Source organism: Chroicocephalus ridibundus, chromosome 9 (assembly GCF_963924245.1).
Source record: "Chroicocephalus ridibundus chromosome 9, bChrRid1.1, whole genome shotgun sequence".
In the NCBI taxonomy this organism is placed as follows: Eukaryota; Metazoa; Chordata; class Aves; order Charadriiformes; family Laridae; genus Chroicocephalus; species Chroicocephalus ridibundus.
This window is the reverse complement of record NC_086292.1, coordinates 10,798,916-10,819,022: the sequence shown is the minus strand read 5'-3', so window position 1 is coordinate 10,819,022 and position 20,107 is coordinate 10,798,916. Positions and strand designations below refer to the sequence as shown.

The 20,107-nt window shown below is 49.0% G+C and overlaps 2 protein-coding genes across 2 annotated transcripts; one reads left to right on the top strand and one right to left on the bottom strand.

The window, feature by feature from the left end:
- Positions 1-195: 195 nt before the first annotated feature.
- Positions 196-9,493, bottom strand: UBE2A (ubiquitin conjugating enzyme E2 A). Its single transcript, XM_063347426.1, has 6 exons — positions 9,226-9,493; positions 8,845-8,925; positions 8,686-8,711; positions 3,187-3,276; positions 2,090-2,178; positions 196-1,645 (listed from the first exon to the last, which is right to left on the bottom strand). The coding sequence occupies exons 1-6, from the start codon at positions 9,267-9,269 to the stop codon at positions 1,517-1,519; spliced, it is 459 nt and encodes a 152-aa protein (XP_063203496.1). The 5' UTR covers positions 9,270-9,493; the 3' UTR covers positions 196-1,516.
- Positions 9,494-10,099: 606 nt separating this feature from the next.
- STEEP1 (STING1 ER exit protein 1) lies at positions 10,100-13,716 on the top strand. The gene is made up of 7 exons (XM_063347425.1): positions 10,100-10,896; positions 11,077-11,194; positions 11,358-11,399; positions 11,502-11,640; positions 12,151-12,240; positions 12,389-12,481; positions 13,239-13,716. Exons 1-7 carry the CDS (start codon positions 10,773-10,775, stop codon positions 13,299-13,301), a joined length of 669 nt encoding a protein of 222 aa, XP_063203495.1. The 5' UTR covers positions 10,100-10,772; the 3' UTR covers positions 13,302-13,716.
- Positions 13,717-20,107: the final 6,391 nt, after the last annotated feature.

Genomic DNA, 20,107 nt, shown 5'->3' with positions numbered 1-20,107 from the left:
GATCCTGGCCTGTCTCTCCTCCTTTGCCCCTCACACCGCCTCCTCCTGGCTGGAAGAGCTGTTTATTGTCCCCGCGCTACAACTGGCACAGCCTTCACCCAAGCACACCAACAGCCCAGAGGCTTAGGAAGCATTTCACAATCCTGCTGCAAGAGCCCATCCCAGTTAAAATAACCACAGTTATACACCTCTTGCCTATTTATACAATAAGCACTAAGGTTACACTTTATTTACAACTTCTGAAAAATGTACAGTTTCTTACATGGGTTACTTGTGCAAAGTTAAACTTCTCAACAGACCAATGTGCACACAAAAGACACTGGAACAGTGGACAACACAATTGTAGGTTTTATCCCACACTGCTGCTTAAGGTACTGTATCCAAATGTAGAAACTTAGCCTTACAAAAAAAGTGAGTCTGGACTTACAAATGTTTTTTTTTCAGAGTTGAAAAAATACTTTCATAAAACTGAGGGGAAATTAACTCAAGCATGCAGCAGTAGCTCACACGAACCACACGGTAACTGATGAAGAGCAGGAACTGCAGAGACTCAAGTGCCTACCCTGTACTTTATTCACACCTTCCCCAAGGCGAAGTTGGATCCCAACAAAGAACTTCTCTTTCTTAGCTAAACATAAGGCGGGGAGAAAGACACTGAATGAGAGTAATTCTACCTCTGCAACACTTCAGGTTTCACCTCTTCCTGATGTGGAAGGTCTTTTGCTCAGAGTACCACAGCTCTACCTGGTTTTGTCCAGTAATGCCTCAGTGACAGGACTATAGAAACTTAGTGACGCAGTCTCTGTAGGCATGTCATTTAAAATAAAATACAAAGGGGGTTGCTTCTCACCCTACGCAAAGATCAAAGTACCACAACTGTAGTGATTGATGTATATCTGTACATAAATCTTGCACATGAAATGCAGAAGTAGCATTCCACAGTCTTACTAAATATTTGAATTGGAACCAATTTAAGAGTTTGGTTTTGTTTTTTTTTTTTTTTTCCATGAGTAAGGAGTTGATAAACCAATACAAAAGGGAAACAAGAGGTTATTTCTTCACTCTGTACTTACAAATGCAGTGGGGTCTAAACCAATAGTAGAGGTAAATGACCAGCCTGGACAGATCAGCACTTTAGTTAATATCAGTTAAAAAATGTGTATGTATATAAACATCCCTTTTATCAAGCTACACATAAGCATCACTGTGTATAACACAATTACAATTAAAAGCTTAGTGTACACTACAGAAATGCACAATACTGCCCTAAGACTGGAGAGGGACCACAGAAAATGAATTCAGCATCAGTAACTCTTTTGCAAGTAACCCAAGTACAGAACATTTGACTTCAAAGTGGGTGCTTTCTGATGTCCAAGGAGAAGAAGCTTCAGCAAGGGAGGGTGGCAACAGCACAACAGCTATTCTGCTTTCAAAGTAAATGCTAGGAGGAAAAAGATGACTCAGACACTTTGTTTATTTTCCTCATCAACAGAGTGTTCATTTGCATCATCCTGGGTCAACAGTCACGCCAGCTCTGTTCTACTATTGCAGAAACCCGTTTTTCATATTCCCGCTTATTCTCTTGGTATAGCTGAGCTGCCTGGCTGTTTGCTGGACTGTTAGGATTTGGCTCATCCAATAGAGACTGCGCAAAGAGAAAGAGATTCTTAGGCACTTGAAAGTATGCACAGTTTTCCAACATATTCCTTCAACTATCCATACTAATAAGAGTGCAGAAGTTCATCTAAACACAGGTCCAGTACATTCCATTATTCCAGTTTTAAGTTATTGGAAGCTTTCACTATCAGTCTTACTTTTAGCAGTGCAAGTGTTTAATTGACAGCCAAGCAGCAACACCCAAAGAGTGCAATCGCTGGATGGGTCCCTTCAGTGACCACCTGCTGCCACTGTCCAGGCAATTTACATCTGGGAAGCAGTCATACTTTAGCAAAAATCAAGGTATAGCTGCTATACTGACTATCAGGAGAAAATAATAAATTAAAAAATAAATTTTAAAAAGTGTTTCCTGAGCTGTTTTTGTCAAAGCATCCTGATTTCATTCTGCCTTGTCATGCAGAGTTCTTTTTACCTGTATGGATGTTAAGATGGAGGAGACATCGTAAGTAGGACTCCAACGATTCTGAAGAATATCCAGACATATACTACCGTCGGCATAGACTAGAAAAGGTTGAAGAAGAATAGCTTATAACAGAAGTTGTGCAGCTGCTCAGTTTTTTCCTAGTATTGCCTGATCCTGAAAACCTACATATTGACAAACGCTACAGAAGTCAATAGTGTCTGACGGACTTAAATCCAGCAAACAAGCCTGTAGGTAGAAAGAGGTGAAGTCTGTCACCGACAGCTGCCTGTGGTATTTAAACTCAACCCCTGCTTATTCTTCAACATCAAGTTCTCTGTGACATTGCAACTACCACTATGGAAAATCAGGAACAGATTTTCAAGCAAAAAAACCGAAGCTACCCACAAGTGAACCAGATAAAGAACACAAGTAAAAACCTGTGTATACATAAGGTTTCCCCAGAAAGTATCTGCAACAGTCAGCATCTAGTCACCTTTCTCACGGCAGCTTTAGAAGAACCTTCCCTCAGTGCACTTTACCCACACATGCATAACTTGCTGCATTTGAAAGCTTCCGGTGTTTCGTCACAAAGCTAGTATTTGTTTGGAGGCAAAGAATGCATCTCCAACCTTTAATTACCAAAGAAGGGGACTAATTAAACAATCTTACTATCACTGGCTATAGTTGAAACTACCACTATGTTTCAAAGTATATCATTCTTAAAGGCATTTTTGGGAAGAAAAGTGAGAAAAGACAACTGCATTCAGCAGTGTCATTTTGCTATGGATGCAATAAATATAGACAAAAGTCCAAGGCACTGCTATTTAAGTACCAAATATTCTTCTGTGAGGTTTAACAACAGGCAGTTGAGAGAGAAGAATGTCTCATCGATACTGTGCTGCAACACCTGAAAGGTAAGAGGCTGCTTTTATTGCCCCTTTCATTTCAAGCCTGAGCACTGCTCACATATTCATCCTTACCAAAACTACATAGAACCACACTGGAATTTTGCTAGCTTATTAGATAGTGGAAACTTACAATAAATAGACCTTTTCTTACAGCGCTATAACTGAAAAAAAGAAAAGCAGCATTGTGTAAGTACTCACCATTTGGATGAAACATTTTAGAGACAAATCTAACAGTAGGTGGCTTATTCGGATATTCTTCTGTGAATTCTATTGTAAGTTTGAAAGTTCCTGGAGTTGAAAGAGAGATAAGTAACCTTTATTCAGAATGAATTTACACAAGGGACGAATAAGCAGCATCCCTCCACAAGCACAAACCGATACAACTGTGCTCATACATGCATATTGGATATGGAATACAGACTGCTCAGTCCTACAATGATTCTTCTACTCTCTTTGGAGTTAACCATTAACTCTGAAGTCCTAGACAGTACTGGTATGAGAGTATCTCCTGTGACTTAATTTTATTGCCAAAACCACCACCCCAGTCAAAAGGTTTGTGTGAGGAAATAAATCTGCCCTTCCACAAAGCCTAATCCCAGTGCCCTGTGAAAACAACACAAGTGGGTGTATAACCATCTGTGTAGCAGGCCATGATTTATTAAGTCCTAGAGACTGGAATATGCTACCATGACATGGACCTTCTTATTTATTTCCTCTTGAAATTTCAAGAAATGCATTTTTATCAACAACTGTAAGGGAATTGGGTCTTATTGTAGAAAAGTAGTCTGGAAAGCAGCATCAGACACTTTAAAATAAAAATCTGATCACTTACTTCACACAAACTAGTCGTCTTTTGAGAAAGACTGATTAAGCAGAAACAAAAAACTCTGTAGTTAAGTCCCAACCCAGGTGGTTCAACAGCCTGCACCAACAGAATTTATTTTAGCCCTTCTCCTCAGGCTATGGCAATCTGAGAATAAGAAGTCTGTCAACTAAGCTGCATAAATATGGGTCCAAGGGACTAAGCACTGCTAGCGATTCACATCAGTAACTAAGGAATCTACATACTGCAAAACACGCAAGCTTCCCTTTACCCTGCTATCCCCTCAGACCAACCAATCCGGGAGGCAGTTTGTGAAGTTCCTGGGTAGGCCCAGAGAAATACCTGAGGCACCTTCATGTAAATATAGAGCTCTCCTGTAAAAGGAGCACACCTTACAGTAATAGGCTGTAATAAGCCACCAGGGCATACATATTATCTTTTTTGAAAAGCCATTCTTACATCTCAGAGACAGGTTTTTCTCCCTCCCAACACTCAGTGCCCAAATTAAAACTCAGGGGCTCAGGTATGAAGTTCATCCTTGCTTCCTATTGTGATGGAGTTTTACAGCACTAATATAGTTATGGTATTCCTTCATTTGGCTGGCAAACATGTGCCAACAACTGGTAGCCAGAGAACAGATTTTTCAACCTCTTTTTTTTTTTTTTTTTTTTTCAGATCAGCACAGACCCGCAGTATTTCCCAGGGACTCCTTCCTTTATAAGGAGATAAACGATAACATTGAGTTACAAGAAATGAAGGTCACTGCTTTGACGTTCCAGTTTGCATATGATGACAGAGTACAGATGCTTCAGAGCTTTCTGTACAGCAGTGGGAAGTCTCAACATCCTAAAAATAAGTTTGCGTGTTTGGTTTTTATTAGCAGCCTAACAACAGAGCCAAGAGAATGCTATCTTACTGTAAAACAAAAGGAACAAGAGTAGTATAGTTAAGATTGTTCAAATTAACGGAAATCTGCAGTGGGGCTTTCAAGGTTTACTCCAGCTAAACCAGAGGCACAGAGCCAGATCTGAGATCAGTTTGAAAGCCAGCACTGGAAAGCTAGTAATAACTTCTACCAGCTGTGAACATCAGCTCAGGACTACCTTTCCTTCCCTTCACGGTGACAATCCCAAACAATATTGGCCCTTTAGAATCAAGTGTTTAGCAATCCAAATTCTAAATCTTAGAGATTCCCAGCTCTCCCTGCCCCAGTTCTGGTTCTCAGTATCCTCCTTATGAGGTAGGAAAGCAGGCACTTTCTTCTGTGGAAGCGTGACTAAGGAAGCAGTAGGCTGAAAACCGAGCACAAAGCATCAAATACTAGAGCTCAACAAGCATACTTGAGAAAATGAATGCTATTCTTGAATACTGACTGAATGGGAGCAGAGGGGACAGATAAGATGGCCAAGAAGCAGTGACAAGGGCAGTTTGGTCTTAGAATCCATTTAGAACTACTGAAAGAAAGGGAAGCTATCTGTTCCACAGCATTACTTTTAACATAAATCTGAGTGAGAGGTTAGACAGCTCCAGCTGGAGTATCTGCCTACTCAACTTTCCAAGTCAAGACCCAGAGTGGCAATGGCTCTTAGAAAGAGCTCCACAGTACCCAACACCTCATTGCTGAGATTTATTAAAGGACAAATCCAGAGATTTGATGAACCAAAGTCCAAGGAGGGTCACTCACACTGAAAGCCCACACAAGTGAAACAGGTATCATGACACACACTGCTGGGGACGAGGCCTTCAGCATCCAGTCTCTTCTGTTACTGATTTTAAAGCTTTCAACTGGTATTCCTTGCAACTTGCCCTAGACAACCAATTTAAAACATAAATTATCATATTCACTGTCATTATTGATATTAGGATCATCACTGATCTTAGGAGAACATTTTCTTTTCTTATACTTACTTACCTTGTTGGTCTGTTTCTCCTGCCTCGGGATGTAAGACTCATAGCTAACAGGCAGGCTGCTCCATGACCTGCGCACTGGCCCGAGTAACCCCTGCCAGAGCAGCACCCATGGCCCTGCCGGGCCCTTCTCGCTCCAAGGAGCTCCACAGCTGCAGGAGCTCCCCTCTATTCCACTGTCCATAAAGCAGGGATGATCTCTCCCGCATGAAGATACACGATCCATGTCCTATAAGCATGGAACAAACCATACAGATGGCAAATGCCTTGCTTCCTCTGTTCAAGCCTCCTGCACAATGACAGCAAGGCAGGATTCTACAACAGCTACACATCTCTCCAAGCCAGGAATCCTGCACTAACCACAATATCATCATCCTATTTCAGAGACACAGGTCTGAACGACTGGGAGAGCCTGCATTTCCATCACTGTGACAGCACTACCACTTTAGATGCCACACACATATAGATTCTTAGAAATATGGTGAAGGGCAGGAAAAATATCCCCGGGGTCCTACTGCAGACACCTGCAATGGAATCCTCTTAAACCAGAAGATGGAAGCTATGCTGCTGATCTAAATTAGTAGTTGCGCCTAGGCCGAGTCAGCCTGCGCACCGAGTTGTGAAAACACCCTCTAAAGTCTGGGGGCGGCAGGGAGGGAGGGTTGTTAGCTGCATTATGCTGCACAGCAAGTAAACAAAGGTGACTGAACTCAAGGTTTTCAGTTCAAAGCCAAGAAACCTCATAAGCTGAGGCTGGAGAAGGGCCTCACCTGAATGAGGATAAAGAACATTAATTCTCATCATGTTGTTGTTACTACTCCTCTAGTTCAACAAAAAAAATATAAAAAATTCACAAACTACTGTCACAAGAACTAAGGTATGTGAAGTCTTACAGTAGCACCGGGAAGTGACAGAGCCTAAAAACAAAAGATACAAAGCAACTTGTGAAGAACACTGCCCTGCAAAGGCTTCATGAGGAAGGTGACAGAGCTCCAGCGTACCTTTGACTCACAAGGGCCTGCACAGTTACAGAACAAGCCCAAACTTAACAGCTCAATACTGTTAAAAATTCCCTTAATTTTACCTACATTAAACTGAAGTGCATCTGAACTGCACCTCCATTATCTGAACTGTGCTACTCTACTCGCTTAATGGAAAAGCACAGCTGAGGCACCAATACACCCATATCTCTAGGCACCACTTAGTATTTTGTTATCTAGCACAATGTAAGATACGTCCCAGAGAAAAGGAGATAAGCATATCCTGCAACACAAGACATATCTGTTTTCCTGAGCGCATACTGTGAAAACACTCACACTTTGCTACGAAAAGAGCAATCCATCACACACCAAGATTATATTATTAGATCAACCAAAGCAGTAGGACAGCAGTAGCAGACTCAAGCATCTGTTTGAACTTCAAACTGCTGTGAGTGCAACATGTCCTAAGTATCTGAGATAAAGACACAATGCTGCCACAGTGTAAAGCACAGACAAAATCAATATGTGAGGGCTCTCAAAAGCAGTCTCCAACCTTCTGCAACTAAAAGGAAATATATGGAAAAAAGCCCTTATAGCATCTGTTAACCCCACACTGAGCTGGAAGAGCCTGAACATGGAAGCAACCTGCGTTTTAGCACACTGCAAGGAGACAGCGTTCTGCTCCAACCAGTGAATCACTCTATTAGTGGCAGTGCACCAAAAATCTAAGCAGCTCCAGCAGCCCTCACAGAAGTTTAAGGGAGCCCTTCTTTAAGGTTTACAAGATGAGATAACAGAATACATTCAGTCTACCTGTTCTATTGTGCCATTTTATGGAATACTCTAGTTCTAAACATTAGGCTTCTGAAGCAGCTACTATAGCAAGTTTCTTAACTAATCAAATAGGGTAGAAAAAGTAACTGGATTCTTTGCAGGTTTCTTAGGCCTGAAATACTTAAAATCTTCAAAATCTTTGCAGAAAAAAAAACCCACAGAACAAAACAACTGCAATCTACAGGCATGCCCACAGGTGCTACCTCCGAGGATAAACAGAGACAAAGGAGTTAGCCAAGAACAACACAGGAGTTCAAGAATTTTTCCTGTGCTTTTGGCATGAGTCATGGAGATCTAGGATTAATTATAGCCTGCACTGAAAGTATCTTAAAAAAAAATAATAAATGCATCAGTGATTTCAGTTAGACAGTATTTCATGTCTAACAAGTTTTCACAAAGATGCCGAAGTATTCATATAGCATCAGTAAAGCTACAAAAGACAATAAGGCCAGATGGAAACTACTAGGACCCAGGTGTGTTACAAGGACCTATTTAATCAGCTTTTAAAGTTAAAAAGTCTTTTTAATCTTTAACCCTGAGTGATACCAACTATAGCAGAGTAAAGTAGATGCCAAGAAAAAAAAAACCCAACCAAAAAAAAATATCTGTTCTGAACTTCCTCAAACATTCAGCCCATTTCCTACTTCAGCTGACTCACGTTGGGACTTACTCGCAAAGTACTTCCAGCATCAGAAAAAACAGAACTCAAAACAAATGACAACAGTTCTATACCAGGTTTTTGACAGTTCTCCAGATATGAGCGTCCCTAAAAACATGATCCAAGGTTCAACAGAAAAGCTTGGAGATCCTTAAAATGGTACATTAAACTAGGATTAGAATAGTCATATTTAGCGATTACAGTCAAGCCCCTACAAGCTAATTTGTATGTTTCTGTAAATCAACACAGCAATCTTAAATCTGTAACACTTTCTTAGAGTAGGATTTAAAAAAAATAATAAAAATAACGTAGGTACGGTCTGGATGCAGCATACGGATGTGTGGTGGGGAGAGCGCGCACCCACGTCCCCCTGCGTCCCCCTGCGTCCCCAGGCCCACACTTGTTGCAGAGCCGGCGGCGGTGACACCCCGGGGCCGTGTCAAACCGCAGCAGCCCACCCCGAGACAGCCAGACACCACGGCAGCCCCACTTACCGTCCTCGAAAGGGGTCCCCTCGGGCCTGGAAGAGGGAAGAAGCAGAGCACAGCGTTACCCCGCGGGCAGCCCGGCTCCGACCCCCCCCCCCCCCGCCCTACCGGCCGCGCAGCCCTCGCCGCCTGCCGCCCCCGGCCCCCCGCCGCCGCCCGACTCACCCGAAGATGACGGCGTTCCACACCATGATGTTGTTCTCGGAGGGGGCCCCGCTCACCCCGGCCGGGGGATCCTCCTGCAGCCTGCGGGTCACAGGGAGGGCTGAGGCGCCGGCCCCGCCACCCCTCCTCACCCCCCCGCCGCGGCCAGCGGCCGCCCCTGCGCACTTGGCGTAACCCAGGCAGGTAGCTACACGCCCCTGCGCAAACAGCGTAACCCGCCGGCAGGCAGCGAGCACTGGCCCTACGCAATCAGCGGAGCGCGCCCTACCCCGCCGCCATGTTGTGCTGCCCCCCTCCTCCCCCGGTAGAGCCGGGCCCTCCGGCCTCCGCCCGCCCGCCCGCCCGCCCCCGCCCTTTCCCCTCAGCCAGCGGCCTCGGTACCTCTTGAAGTCCCGCATGAGGCGCCTACGGGCCGGAGTGGACATGGCGGGCTCAGGGTTATAGATCACTCATACACTACCGGAGAAAGCACAGGGCGCCCAGAAGCGGCAGCGGCGAGCTCCGACTGAGGCAACGGCGGCGCTGACGGGCAGGAGCGATCGCGGCCTCTACCACTGCGGCGGGCGCGGGGGGAGGCCCCGGGCTGCACCGACTCCTGCGCCGGCTGCCGGGCGATCCCGGGACGTACCAACGGCCGGGGCGGGGGGGGGGGAACTGAGGGGGAGGGCGGAGCCGGATGCCGCCAAACCCCCCGCTCAGCCGCCACCACCACCGCGGCGGCGCGGGGCGGTACCAACGGCCGTGCCGGGCGGGGGTGGAATACGGTCTGTGACGTCACGGAGGGGTGGTGGAGCTGGTGGGCGGGGCGGGAGCTGCTGGCCTCGCCCCCCGTGGGCGGAGTGAATGGCTGTGTCCGCCCCCGTGTGGGCGGGGCGGGAGCGGCTGGCCCCGCCCCCGCGCGGGCAGGGACATGGCGGCAGGGCCGGTAGCGGCGGGGGTGCTAGTTCTTCCGCTTCGGTCGCGGTTTATCTCCTTGTGCGCCCCCAGCCCTCGCCGGTAGGGCGGGGTGGAGAGCAGGAAAGGCCTTGGCTGCGTGCGAGTGCTGCTGGGCGGTAACGGAGACGTCCCCGTGTGATCAGTGCTGTTTCCAGCACGAATCCATGGCCCCAGAGTAAATTACCCCAGCCAAAACCAGCACAACGTGCTGTGCTGCGCTTTCTGCTTCCACAGAGAGCTTCTTCCAAGGGAAAATAATCTCTTTTCTACCTTTTTCTAGTAGCCTTCGGGAGTATTTCTCTCCACTGCTGTCTAGAGCAGGCCCGTTCTTTTGGCTTACCCTCACTTGATACAGGCACATATCACATGATGCACACAGGCGGCGATCCCTATGTAAGACACGGGGAGGGGGACTCGCTGCCTTTCACAGAAGCTGAAAGAAAATAATAAAAATACGGCTTTCCTGGCTGCACTGAAAATCTCCTGTTCTTGACTTCTCCTGCTCTTACCCAGCCTGTGCAATACGAGGCGGATGAGCTCTCGGTGCTCGTCAGGGAGAGACTTTGTTCAGGGCCTCGCCTTTAGGAACGCCTGAACCGGCTGTGAAGGGAAACGGTGGGACTGTCTCCCCGCGGTCCGGAGCGTCTCCCTGCCCAGTCCAGCCTGGCTTGCTTGTTACAACAAATGACGTAAGGCCTAAATTTTGCCGTTGTAATTTGCATTTAATGCACGACCACGCTGTGCTATGCGGGGCTTGGAAGCGGCGTGCCCTCAGCCCCCCCAGGTGCACACCAACAGCCCCCTCAGGAGAAACGACCCCGTCTTGAAAACGTGAAAAAAAAACAACAACCAAACAAACAAAAACCGCGAACCGAGCAGAAATAGCCGCTGTTTCTTCACCACCCTCTGCCTGAGCCCGGGCTGGGCGGGCGGAGCCGCGCTGCAGCGGGGGCCGGGCCGTGCCGGCGGGGAGGCCGGGCCCCGCCGCCGCCATGCCGAAGGTGGTGTCCCGCTCCGTCGTCTGCTCCGACACCCGCGACCGCGAGGAGTACGACGATGGGGAGAAGCCGCTTCACGTCTACTACTGCCTGTGCGGGCAGATGGTGCTGGTGCTGGGTGAGACGCGGGGTCTGGGGGTAGGCCGCGGGCCGGGGGGAGCAGGCCGGGGGCCCGAGGTACGCCGCGGGACAGGCCGGGGACGTGGGGTAGGCCGGGGACGTGGGGTAGGCCGCGGGGAGCAGGCCCAGGGGCCCGTCCCGGTCACGCCGCCAGCCCGTCCCCGCTGCCGCCCCGCAGACTGCCAGCTGGAGAAGCTGCCGATGCGGCCGCGGGACCGCGCCCGGGTGATGGACGCCGCCAAGCACGCCCACAAGTTCTGCAACGCGGAGGAGGAGGAGAGCGTCTTCCTGCGCAGGTGGGACGAGCCGGGCATCGGCCTCTGCCCCCCGCCCCGGCCCTCTGAGAGCCCCTCCGCGGCCTGGGGAAGGAGGTGCCCGCGTCCGGCTGAGGGTGTCCTTTGGCCAGGGACCAGGCCCCCTGTCTGTGCACCTCTCTCAAGCTGTTCCTCTCTCCCCCAGACCAGAAGGCATAGAGCGGCAGTTCAGAAAGAAATGCGGCAAGTGAGTGGCTTTCAGTGACTTTTACAACCTGTTTGCAAGGTAACCGTAGGAATCCAGAATCTGGGTTTCTTTCCTCACGGCTACGAGTGTTTCTGTTTCCAGGTGTGGACTGCTGCTTTTTTATCAACACCAACAGAAAAATGCTCCTGTGACCTTCATTGTTGATGGTGCTGTGGTCAAATTTGGACAGTGTTTTGGGAAAACAAACATATATACTCAGAAACAAGAACCTCCCAAAAAGGTAATCAGCTTTAGAGAAGTCAAAAGGCTATCTCTGCTTTTCAAAAAGTGAGTAAAATCACTTAGTGGTAGGGGCAGAGGGGAGATAAAAGAAAGAAAAGGACCTCTAAATGATAACTCAGTTTGGTGTCTTCTCCCTCTGCCTTAAGTTTTCCTTTACAGAGGTCCCTGCAGCTTGGAGTCTAAAGGAAAGCAAAATAAACTTGAAAATCTAGACTGTGCCTGATGTTCAGGCTCAGTTACCAGAAAGTTTCCATTTGTAAATAGGTCAGATTGGTAGTGTGCACAGTGATTCTCAAAATCTGGCTCCTGTGTGAGAGCAGTGAGTTTGCTTCTGATCATGACACCTCTAAGCCCAGAAATCACTGTGGATAATTCTCCTTTGCCACCCACAGAGTTCAGGTAATCTTAATGACTTGCATGAGAAGCCTTAAAAGCTTTGGAGGGGGAAGTGTTCCATAGTGGCACAACAGCTGACAAGGTTTAACAAAATAATCTGCTTCTCACCCAGGTGATGATGACCAAACGGACCAAAGACATGGGCAAGTTCAGTTCTGTCACAGTCTCCACAATTGATGAAGAAGAGGAGGAGATCGAAGCGGTGAGTTTTGTCTGCCCTTAGGGACAGTCACATCTGAACAGGGCAGCTGACTCAGACACTCATCAGAGCCAGTGATTGTCTCACCATTTGGATGAGGTGTCGTTACTTTGGGGTTTGCTGTTGCAAAGTGATGTTGTGTGTGTTTCAGAGGGAGATTGCAGACTCCTATGCACAGAATGCAAAAGTGATTGAGAAACAGCTGGAACGCAAAGGCATGAGCAAAAGAAGGCTACAGGAGTTGGTGAGTGTTTTCTTTGGTGTTGAACGTGAATCCCTGACATCTCTTGGCTTTGTACACAGTCAATCTTGCAGATTAGACTACTAGTACACAGAGGTCCTGGTACAGTCATAGGTAACTTGTAGCTTTGTGAGGATGACTTTTCTTTACAGCTTTTATAGAGATATTCTTCTACTCCTCCTGAACTTAAAGTCATTTGCAATTACCTGTAGAGCTAACTGAAGAGCAGCCAGCAGAGCTTTTGCAGGCAGGCTTTCCATGACCTGTTGGACAAGGAACAAGGGGAGGGGAAACCAGGCCATGGCTTTACCAACCAGAGCACCACTAATGCTGTGGTCTCAAGCATGCTTGGCAAGAGCAGCTCTTTGCCATGAGGAGTCAGGGCAAGTTAAAGGCCTAGTGGAGGATCTGCCAGCTCAGCTGCTACCAGAAGGGTCACTTGAAGAATTAATGGCAAGAACATCACAGCTGATCTTACCTGCTGTGACAGGAGACTAGTAGATGGGAGGGGGGGAAAAAGTGCAGCTTTCACCTGAGGATAGAAATGACAAAATTGTCTCCTGTGCAGTTAGTCTTGGGCTTTTCATGATTTTAAAGGTTGTCCTTGTTTTGTACCTCAGGGAGGGAGGGAGTCAGCAAGTACTCTTGCTCCTGGTGTTAAAAACTTGCAGTGGTCAGGCAAGAAGATCAAACCTCACTGGAGCACTGAAGGGAAACGTATCCAGACGTTATTTCATTCTGTCTTAATTTTCTTAATCAGGCTGAGTTGGAAGCCAAGAAAGCCAAGATGAAAGGAACCCTGATTGATAACCAGTTCAAATGAAATGCTGCGCATCTGCTGGGTATTCGGCAACAGGAGAAAGCTACCAGGAACTGTCGCAGATATGTCAGCAAAGCTGAAGTAACAGGCAATGTTCAAGGGCAACATGCTGCAACCAGCTTGGAGGACGAGTAACTCTGTCATCAGTGATACTCTGGTACCTATTTTAATAACTGCAATGGCACTGGAGACTTTGCTCAAACTGCTGTTCTCTACAGACCCAGTGCTATGAGCAGGCTGTTCCAGACAGAATATTTACTTTTGGGAAAACCTTCAGTGGGTGCCTTCCTGAATTCAGTGCATCTTTAGATACCTGTCTTTTTATTTTGGTAGTTTTCAAATGTGTAAGATTTCCATAAATGTATTAGAACAATAGGTCAACTGTACAACAGAGAAATGATTACAAAAGTAAGCTCTGTGCCTGTTGTTCATTTCGTTATTTTAAATGTGTCTAAAACGTGCGGCAGCCTGAGAAACAAGCCATTCCAAGAGAGTCTGGAGCGACTCAGATGCAAGGCTTTGGGATTGTGCTGCTGCTCACCTGGACTAGCAGACAGGCTGTCAAAGGTAGCCAGCACAGGCTTGGCTGTCGCTCTAGGTCTCAGCTCCTGTTGAGCATCGGAAAGCCGCAGTTGTACAGAATTACACTGTCCCAACAGATACTGCCTGATGCAAGAATATGAAATCCTACCCTGTTTTAAACTACTGAAAACAAAAACTGCCTGTGTACTATACCACTAATGAGTACAAATATATAGTTGGAAGCTACTGATACAATCGCTGATTATTTAAAGTAGAGTACAACTGCACATCCGAACTAACCCGTTCTGCAAAACAGTATCAGTATTTGGAGTGGTAAAATGTGAAGGAGAGGGGAAAATTGTTTTGAGTGCACTGACCACTAAGGACTTGGATAAAGACAACATGAAGAATTGGTTTGTGAAGTACCTTATTTGGGAAATAATGTTTTGTGTCTCTTGCAAGATGTAATATCAGTGCTCAGTAGCCCATTTCTTTGTTGCTCTACTTGAGATTAAATACTATGTTACAGACTTGAACTAAAATACTTTTCTTAGGGTGTTCTTACTCTATGAAGTATCATAAAATAATGTGAGCAATGAACAAGATGCTTCATCTCCCACAATTATTATGGAAGACTTCATATAATCAATAAAGATTTTCCATCTGGTTTTGTAACCCTATCTGGGAAAACTCAGGTCTGCTTAGCCTAAGGATGTATCCTTCCTTTGGGAAAAATAAGGTGTAAGGGAGGGAGTGAGCTCTGTTCCAGAGCTGGCAGGCTGGGGTGCATCAGTCGTGTGTCAATTTAGTGCCAGGCTGGGTTAACACATGTTCAGATTAACTCAAGCGGTGCTGGTCTTGTTCACTGATGATCAGCTGCTAATCTGAAGCCTGTTTCTAGAAGCCTATGGCCAGAGGCTTTTCCGTTAAGGAATTATAAGGTGGTGTGTAATATTTGGGAAGGGCAGGAGGAATGAGTGGGTACAGCTCCCTTACACAAACCCCTTTTCCAAGTGTGGTAGCACAGTCCATCCAGGCGAGGGCCTCAGGGTTCCTCTGGGAGCGATCCAAGCCCTGAATAACCACAGGTTGGTCTCTGTAAACGTGAGGAAGTTTTTTCCCAAGCAGGAGTCAAAGACTTTGAAATGTGAAAACAGGTTTTGAACCATATGAGGTCTTCTGGGATGCAGAGTTCTTAGTCTCCAGTTGTCATAAAGGATAAAGTACAGTCCTGCTTCAAGTGACAGCCAGAACGAAAGCTGACTCGGGGATTATGTGATTTACAGGTAGGGTTAAGGTTGGGAGCGACTAAAGGCAGGGCTTCGGCTGATGTGGGGCTGTGCAGGGGCAGGTGGGGCTAGGACCAGCTTTGCAGTTTGGTGAGGCACAAAGAAAATTTGGTGAGTGCACGGCTCAGCACAAGTTGCCCAAAGCAGCCGTTGCCAACTGCCACCAGGTCCCTCAGCTGTGCACCTTGCGCCTCGAGGCGGTCGGTGTTCACAGCACGGCACAAGCACTCCTCCTTTCTGGCTTTTAGAATACTCGTTCAGTCAGTGTTTTTCCATTCTTGTTGTTCGAGATCTGCCTAGTTTGGCTGAGGACTCACTCACGGGCCCAGGCGGAAAGGGGAGTATATAGTTTGTCACGCTAGCAGTCCCTGAGATACCTTTAATACACTTCAGTTACGCAGTCAATGGCTGAAACAACTCCAACACAGAGAATCTGATCCAATGCATTATTACGTATATATTTCTTTCTTATGCTAACTAGATCCAGATCACAATTTAAATCAAGTTGGGTTTTTCATTTCTAGATCGAAATTAATTAAAAGATGTTAGCTGACTATAGCAACAGGAAGCAGGGGCGCCTAGTTCAACCGCTTGATTAAATGTTCTATTATAATAGATAAAACTGGCAGTCCTGCAGTTTCTCACACCCAGGTGTAATCTGCAGCAGTGTTCAGATCAAAGAAAAGTCAGATTTTGTGTTACCGTAAAAGCCAACATTAGTTTTTATAAATCTGTAAATATAGGTAGGTGATTGATAGATTTGTTTAACTGAGCACTATATTGTACATTAGAACTTGTCTAGATGCAGAGGTATTGCAAAGCAAAGCAGCACGTGAAATAGAAGTGGAGAAGGGGATCTATTCCAAAAATAGTGCCACACATGGCCAGACTCACCTTGGTGTGTTTCATGGCTTAGTCCTGGCCAGTTTCCAGGCACCTTCGCAAGAACCTAGTCTGAATTACCACGTCAGAATAGCTCCATATGTAGCTATGCTGCCTTGTTCCTCATAACTTGTAAAAAAAAAACACAACAAAAAAAATCCCAAAACCCCAAAAAGTTTGTAAACACTGAAGAGCAGCAGCAATGGTGAATCTGATATCCTTGGTGTTCATTGCAGCTTTACCTGGAGAGCAACGTGGGGCACACTAACTTTTTTTTTTGGTGTATGACAATGCGATCAGCTTGGGAACAGCACTGACTGACCAGCCTAAATGAAACCAGACTCAGCTTTTGCTGGTGTTATCCTGAAGAGCCCCACAGGTCCACGGGGCACTGCCACATCCAGGCATTTAAAAATATAAAAATTATAGGCCTGTTTAAAAGGCTGCAGGGCTGGGTTCTGAGGGACAGGGAAGGAAGCCTTGTAGCTCTCTGCTGGGGAGATCTGATGAACCTAGTGGCCACAGCATGCTGGTTTTCTGGGTGGATTTCAAAGCACAAGCAGCCAATCTCTCCTCGTTGGTCAGCCAGAAAAGCACAGCCCCATCCCTGCAGCCAGGGCTGTCACTGCTGTCAACCCTGTCAGAATCAGACGGCAACAACCAGCAAAACCCTGGTGGGACAACACCTCACAGACCCTCCCTGATGCTGAGGGTCTTGGCCTTGGTCTTGTCTGCTCCTGAAGGCTCTGTGTGCCCGAAACCTCTCCCCCCCCCGCAGCAGCTCGGTACGGTGCCAGGGTGTGCAGAAACTGTGTCCCCACGGACACAGTGGCTTTAGCTCCTACCCCCCAGCCCGTGTGCTTTGGGCAGCCGATGGGGACCCCTCACACGGCTGGGCAGTGTCAGGATCGGGCCTGCAAGTGGTTTCAACACACCCACCCCGCTGAGAACAACCAATTTCATCCTGTGTGACTGAAAGCATCACATCTTCCCCTGCCCCTCTGCACCAGCCGCTGCCGGAGCGGTGCAAGCAGCACATGGAGGATGCTGGGGCCATGCCTGGCCCATGGTGACAAGGACAGGGGGGCAGGGGGACTCCTGGCTCCATCCAGAGCCTGGAGAGACAGCCCAGGGTGGCCCAATGCCTGCTGAAGGGGACGGTGGGGGGACGAGAGAGTCAGGTCCTTGAGATGGGACACTTTCCATTGCAAGGCTCGGTGAGATCCAGGCATGAGCCCCGCAGCGAGAGGCTGTGCCCTGGGGAAAGCTTTCGGACAAGCCCCTGTTTCCTCAGGAGCAGGTTAACTCCATGCAACACAACTGGTTTCTGCTGCTCCTCCTCCAGCCGAGGCATCTCAGCCCCGGGGCTCAGCTTTGCCACGCTCAGGCCCTCCGCCGAGCTGTGCCAGGTGCTGGCCACGGCTTGGAGGAGACCGGGCTTGAGTGGCACTCTGAAGGCAGAGATGTGACGGTGGACACACGAGGTAGAAACGTGGCCTCACGTAGGCACAGCGAGCCTGGGGCTGCCCGCCGGCCTGTCAAGGCTTACCCCGAGCCTCTGCTCCCTGCCTGCGCCAGGCGGATGGAGACCGCTCCTGCCTGTGTGTGCCTGCTCGCCCCTGTTCCCCTGCCACTCCTGGGACACCCCGGCCATGATGCTCCCCTGTAGCCTCCGCAGCTCAGCCTGGATGTGGGTGAGATGGGGGCTGGGGGACACTGCTGTCCCCCCCCAGTCACTGCTGGGCCCTGTGCCCATCTCCAGCAGGGAAGCTCAGCCATCATACCCGCCTCCTGCTGCCCGGGGCAAACCCCAGTGCCCTGATCCCACCTCTGCTGCCATTAACGCCTCTCAAATCCCCCTAGGAAGAGGGCGGCTGCCCCCACCTCACCTTGCCTGGCACCCAAACCTCCAGGCGAAGGGTGGTCCCTGCAGCCCCCAGCCCAGCCGGCAAGGTCCCAGCCCCACAGAGTCAGTAGGGGACAAGGGCAGCCCCGTCCCACAGGCCCCCGGCACGACAGCCAGCCTGGGGGGGGCTGGTGCACACCGAGCCGTGCCAAACACCCAGCACCGCTCGCCACCTGCCCCAGCCCTGACAAGTGTTTCATACCATCCCCTGTGCAGTCGTGCTGTGTCTACAGCTCCTAGGCCTGGGATTTACAGCCGCCAGGTGAGGGGCCGAGATGAAAGTGGCGTTACAGGTGCTCGCCCACCCCTCCCCACCAGTAAAGGGGCTGATACGCCGGGCTGGGCACCGCTCCCGAGGAGGGAATCATGACACAAGGAATGTTCAGTACTCCCCACAGGAGAATCATGTTTAAAAGAGAGAATCCCCCTCTGCCGCTGCTGTGCTCGGGGCAGCACAGCCTGGTTGGCAAATTGCTTGTGATGGAGAGACTGCACTCAGCTGGCTCCCTTGCTGCTGGTTGGCCACAGTCCCTTCCCCGTGCCTCAGTTTCCCCGCAAGAACAAAATCCTTAATCCCTCCGTAACGTGCTCCTGTGGCAGGCAAAGGCAGCTGTTGAACCCCTCAAACTGCTTCCCCAGAGAAACCTGCTCCCGCGGCGCTTCCAGGAGGGGAAGGTTAAATCTCCGGTGGAGAATAGGGAAAACCCATTGAAGCCTCTGACCCCACATCTCCCATTCACCAGTGCCAAAAAAAAAAAAGCTGCAAAACACATGCTTGTTTCCCAAGTCCCAAAGGCAGAACTAGCATGGGTAGCTACAACCCATTTCACTTGGTACCAGCCCTGCATCCAAAGCCCCATGAGAAATGCTGTAGGTCTAAGGACCTACAGGTCCCACCACTCAGCTCCTTGGCAGCCCAGCTCAGAACCTCTGTCACCCACCACCACGTGGAGGAAGAATCGATGCACTTACCTCCCTGTGCTGATGGCCCGGACATGCGTCCCCTGTGGAGGAAAGGAGAGGAACGGATGTCCCCTGCTCAGCAACCAGCAGCATTTCAGAACGGTCCTTGAAATCCAGGAGAGCTCAGCAGCAGGAGGCAATAAGAGCCGAGAGCCCTTACCTAGCTTGCATTTGTGCAGCAGGAGAGGGCTCCCCAGTAAGGCTGCCCCATGGCGCAGCCCCTGCCCAGCTGCTGCCATTCCTGCAGCTTGTGCCATTGCCCTGTGTCTTACGGGGAAACTTTCAGCCCCTTGTGTTGCCAGGCCAGGCATCCCCACAGGAATCTCACACCGCAGGAGCACGGGGGAGGCTGAAATACACCAGCAAAGGCTCTTGGGTCAACAGCATCGTGTGAGACCATCTCCCGCCACACGCCCATTCACAGCGACCCAGGCGTGACTATGCCGACTGCAGCAGGATGGTGCTGCGCTCTCATGCCCAGCTGCCCCACTTAAATTTGAGCAATGAAAACAACTACCACCCTTTGCAACACAAGGCCTTGTCTACCTGCCTCAGACAGTGGTTGAGATTGGTTTCAGTGATTGAGATCAACTGCTTTGAGCAGGCCTGGGCAGCCAGGAAGGACCAAAGGCATGGGAGCAGTGAGGAAGGACGAGCTGATGAGGGCAGAGGACCAGGAGAGCATCACTCACCACCAGAAACCAGACAGTTTCACTGGGGCGGCTCACAGACCCACAGAGGTCTGCATAAAGGCCAAGCCACACACATTGCCCGATCTTGCAGTGTTTTCCCCAAATTGCCCCAGCAGCATGAAGGAATTTCCCCCTTCCCCTAGAATTTGGGGCTGGGGCAAGTTTAACTTCCAGGGCAAGGGATGAGCCTGGGGGTGCGGCTCCCTCCCTGGCAAGCCCAGCCCTGGCACACAATCTACGCGTCTGCTCAGCTCCTGCATCCCCGCAGCACACCACCTCCTGCGAGGGCAAGGCTAGCCAGGGGCTCTGCAGAAGAGCAGCAATTACCTGTACTTATGTTCTTCTGGCTGGGTTTTAACATGCCCAAGGAGGTAGGTATTTCTAAGCCAGAGTACACGAAGGCTGTCCTCTGGACAGCAGCAAATACCCCTCGGACATTTTTCCCGCCTCCCAGGCATTCAGCGCCATGGGGAAGGCTGTGCTTTGCAGAAGGCTTAGGCACTCGGCACTTTCAAAATGTTTTATCAGCCCCAGGGAGCAGACAGGCCAGAGGCA

Coding starts and splice junctions, on each gene's coding strand:
- UBE2A (XM_063347426.1), bottom strand. CDS start 9,269: ATGTCCACTCCGGCCCGTAGGCGCCTCATGCGGGACTTCAAGAG. Junction 3,277..8,685: donor GGGGACCCCTTTCGAGGACG/GTAAGTGGGGCT, acceptor TTTCAACTCCAG/GAACTTTCAAACTTACAATA. Junction 2,179..3,186: donor TAAAATGTTTCATCCAAATG/GTGAGTACTTAC, acceptor AACCTTTTCTAG/TCTATGCCGACGGTAGTATA.
- STEEP1 (XM_063347425.1), top strand. CDS start 10,773: ATGCCGAAGGTGGTGTCCCGCTCCGTCGTCTGCTCCGACACCCGCGAC. Junction 11,195..11,357: donor GAGAGCGTCTTCCTGCGCAG/GTGGGACGAGCC, acceptor TCTCTCCCCCAG/ACCAGAAGGCATAGAGCGGC. Junction 12,482..13,238: donor AAAGAAGGCTACAGGAGTTG/GTGAGTGTTTTC, acceptor TTTCTTAATCAG/GCTGAGTTGGAAGCCAAGAA.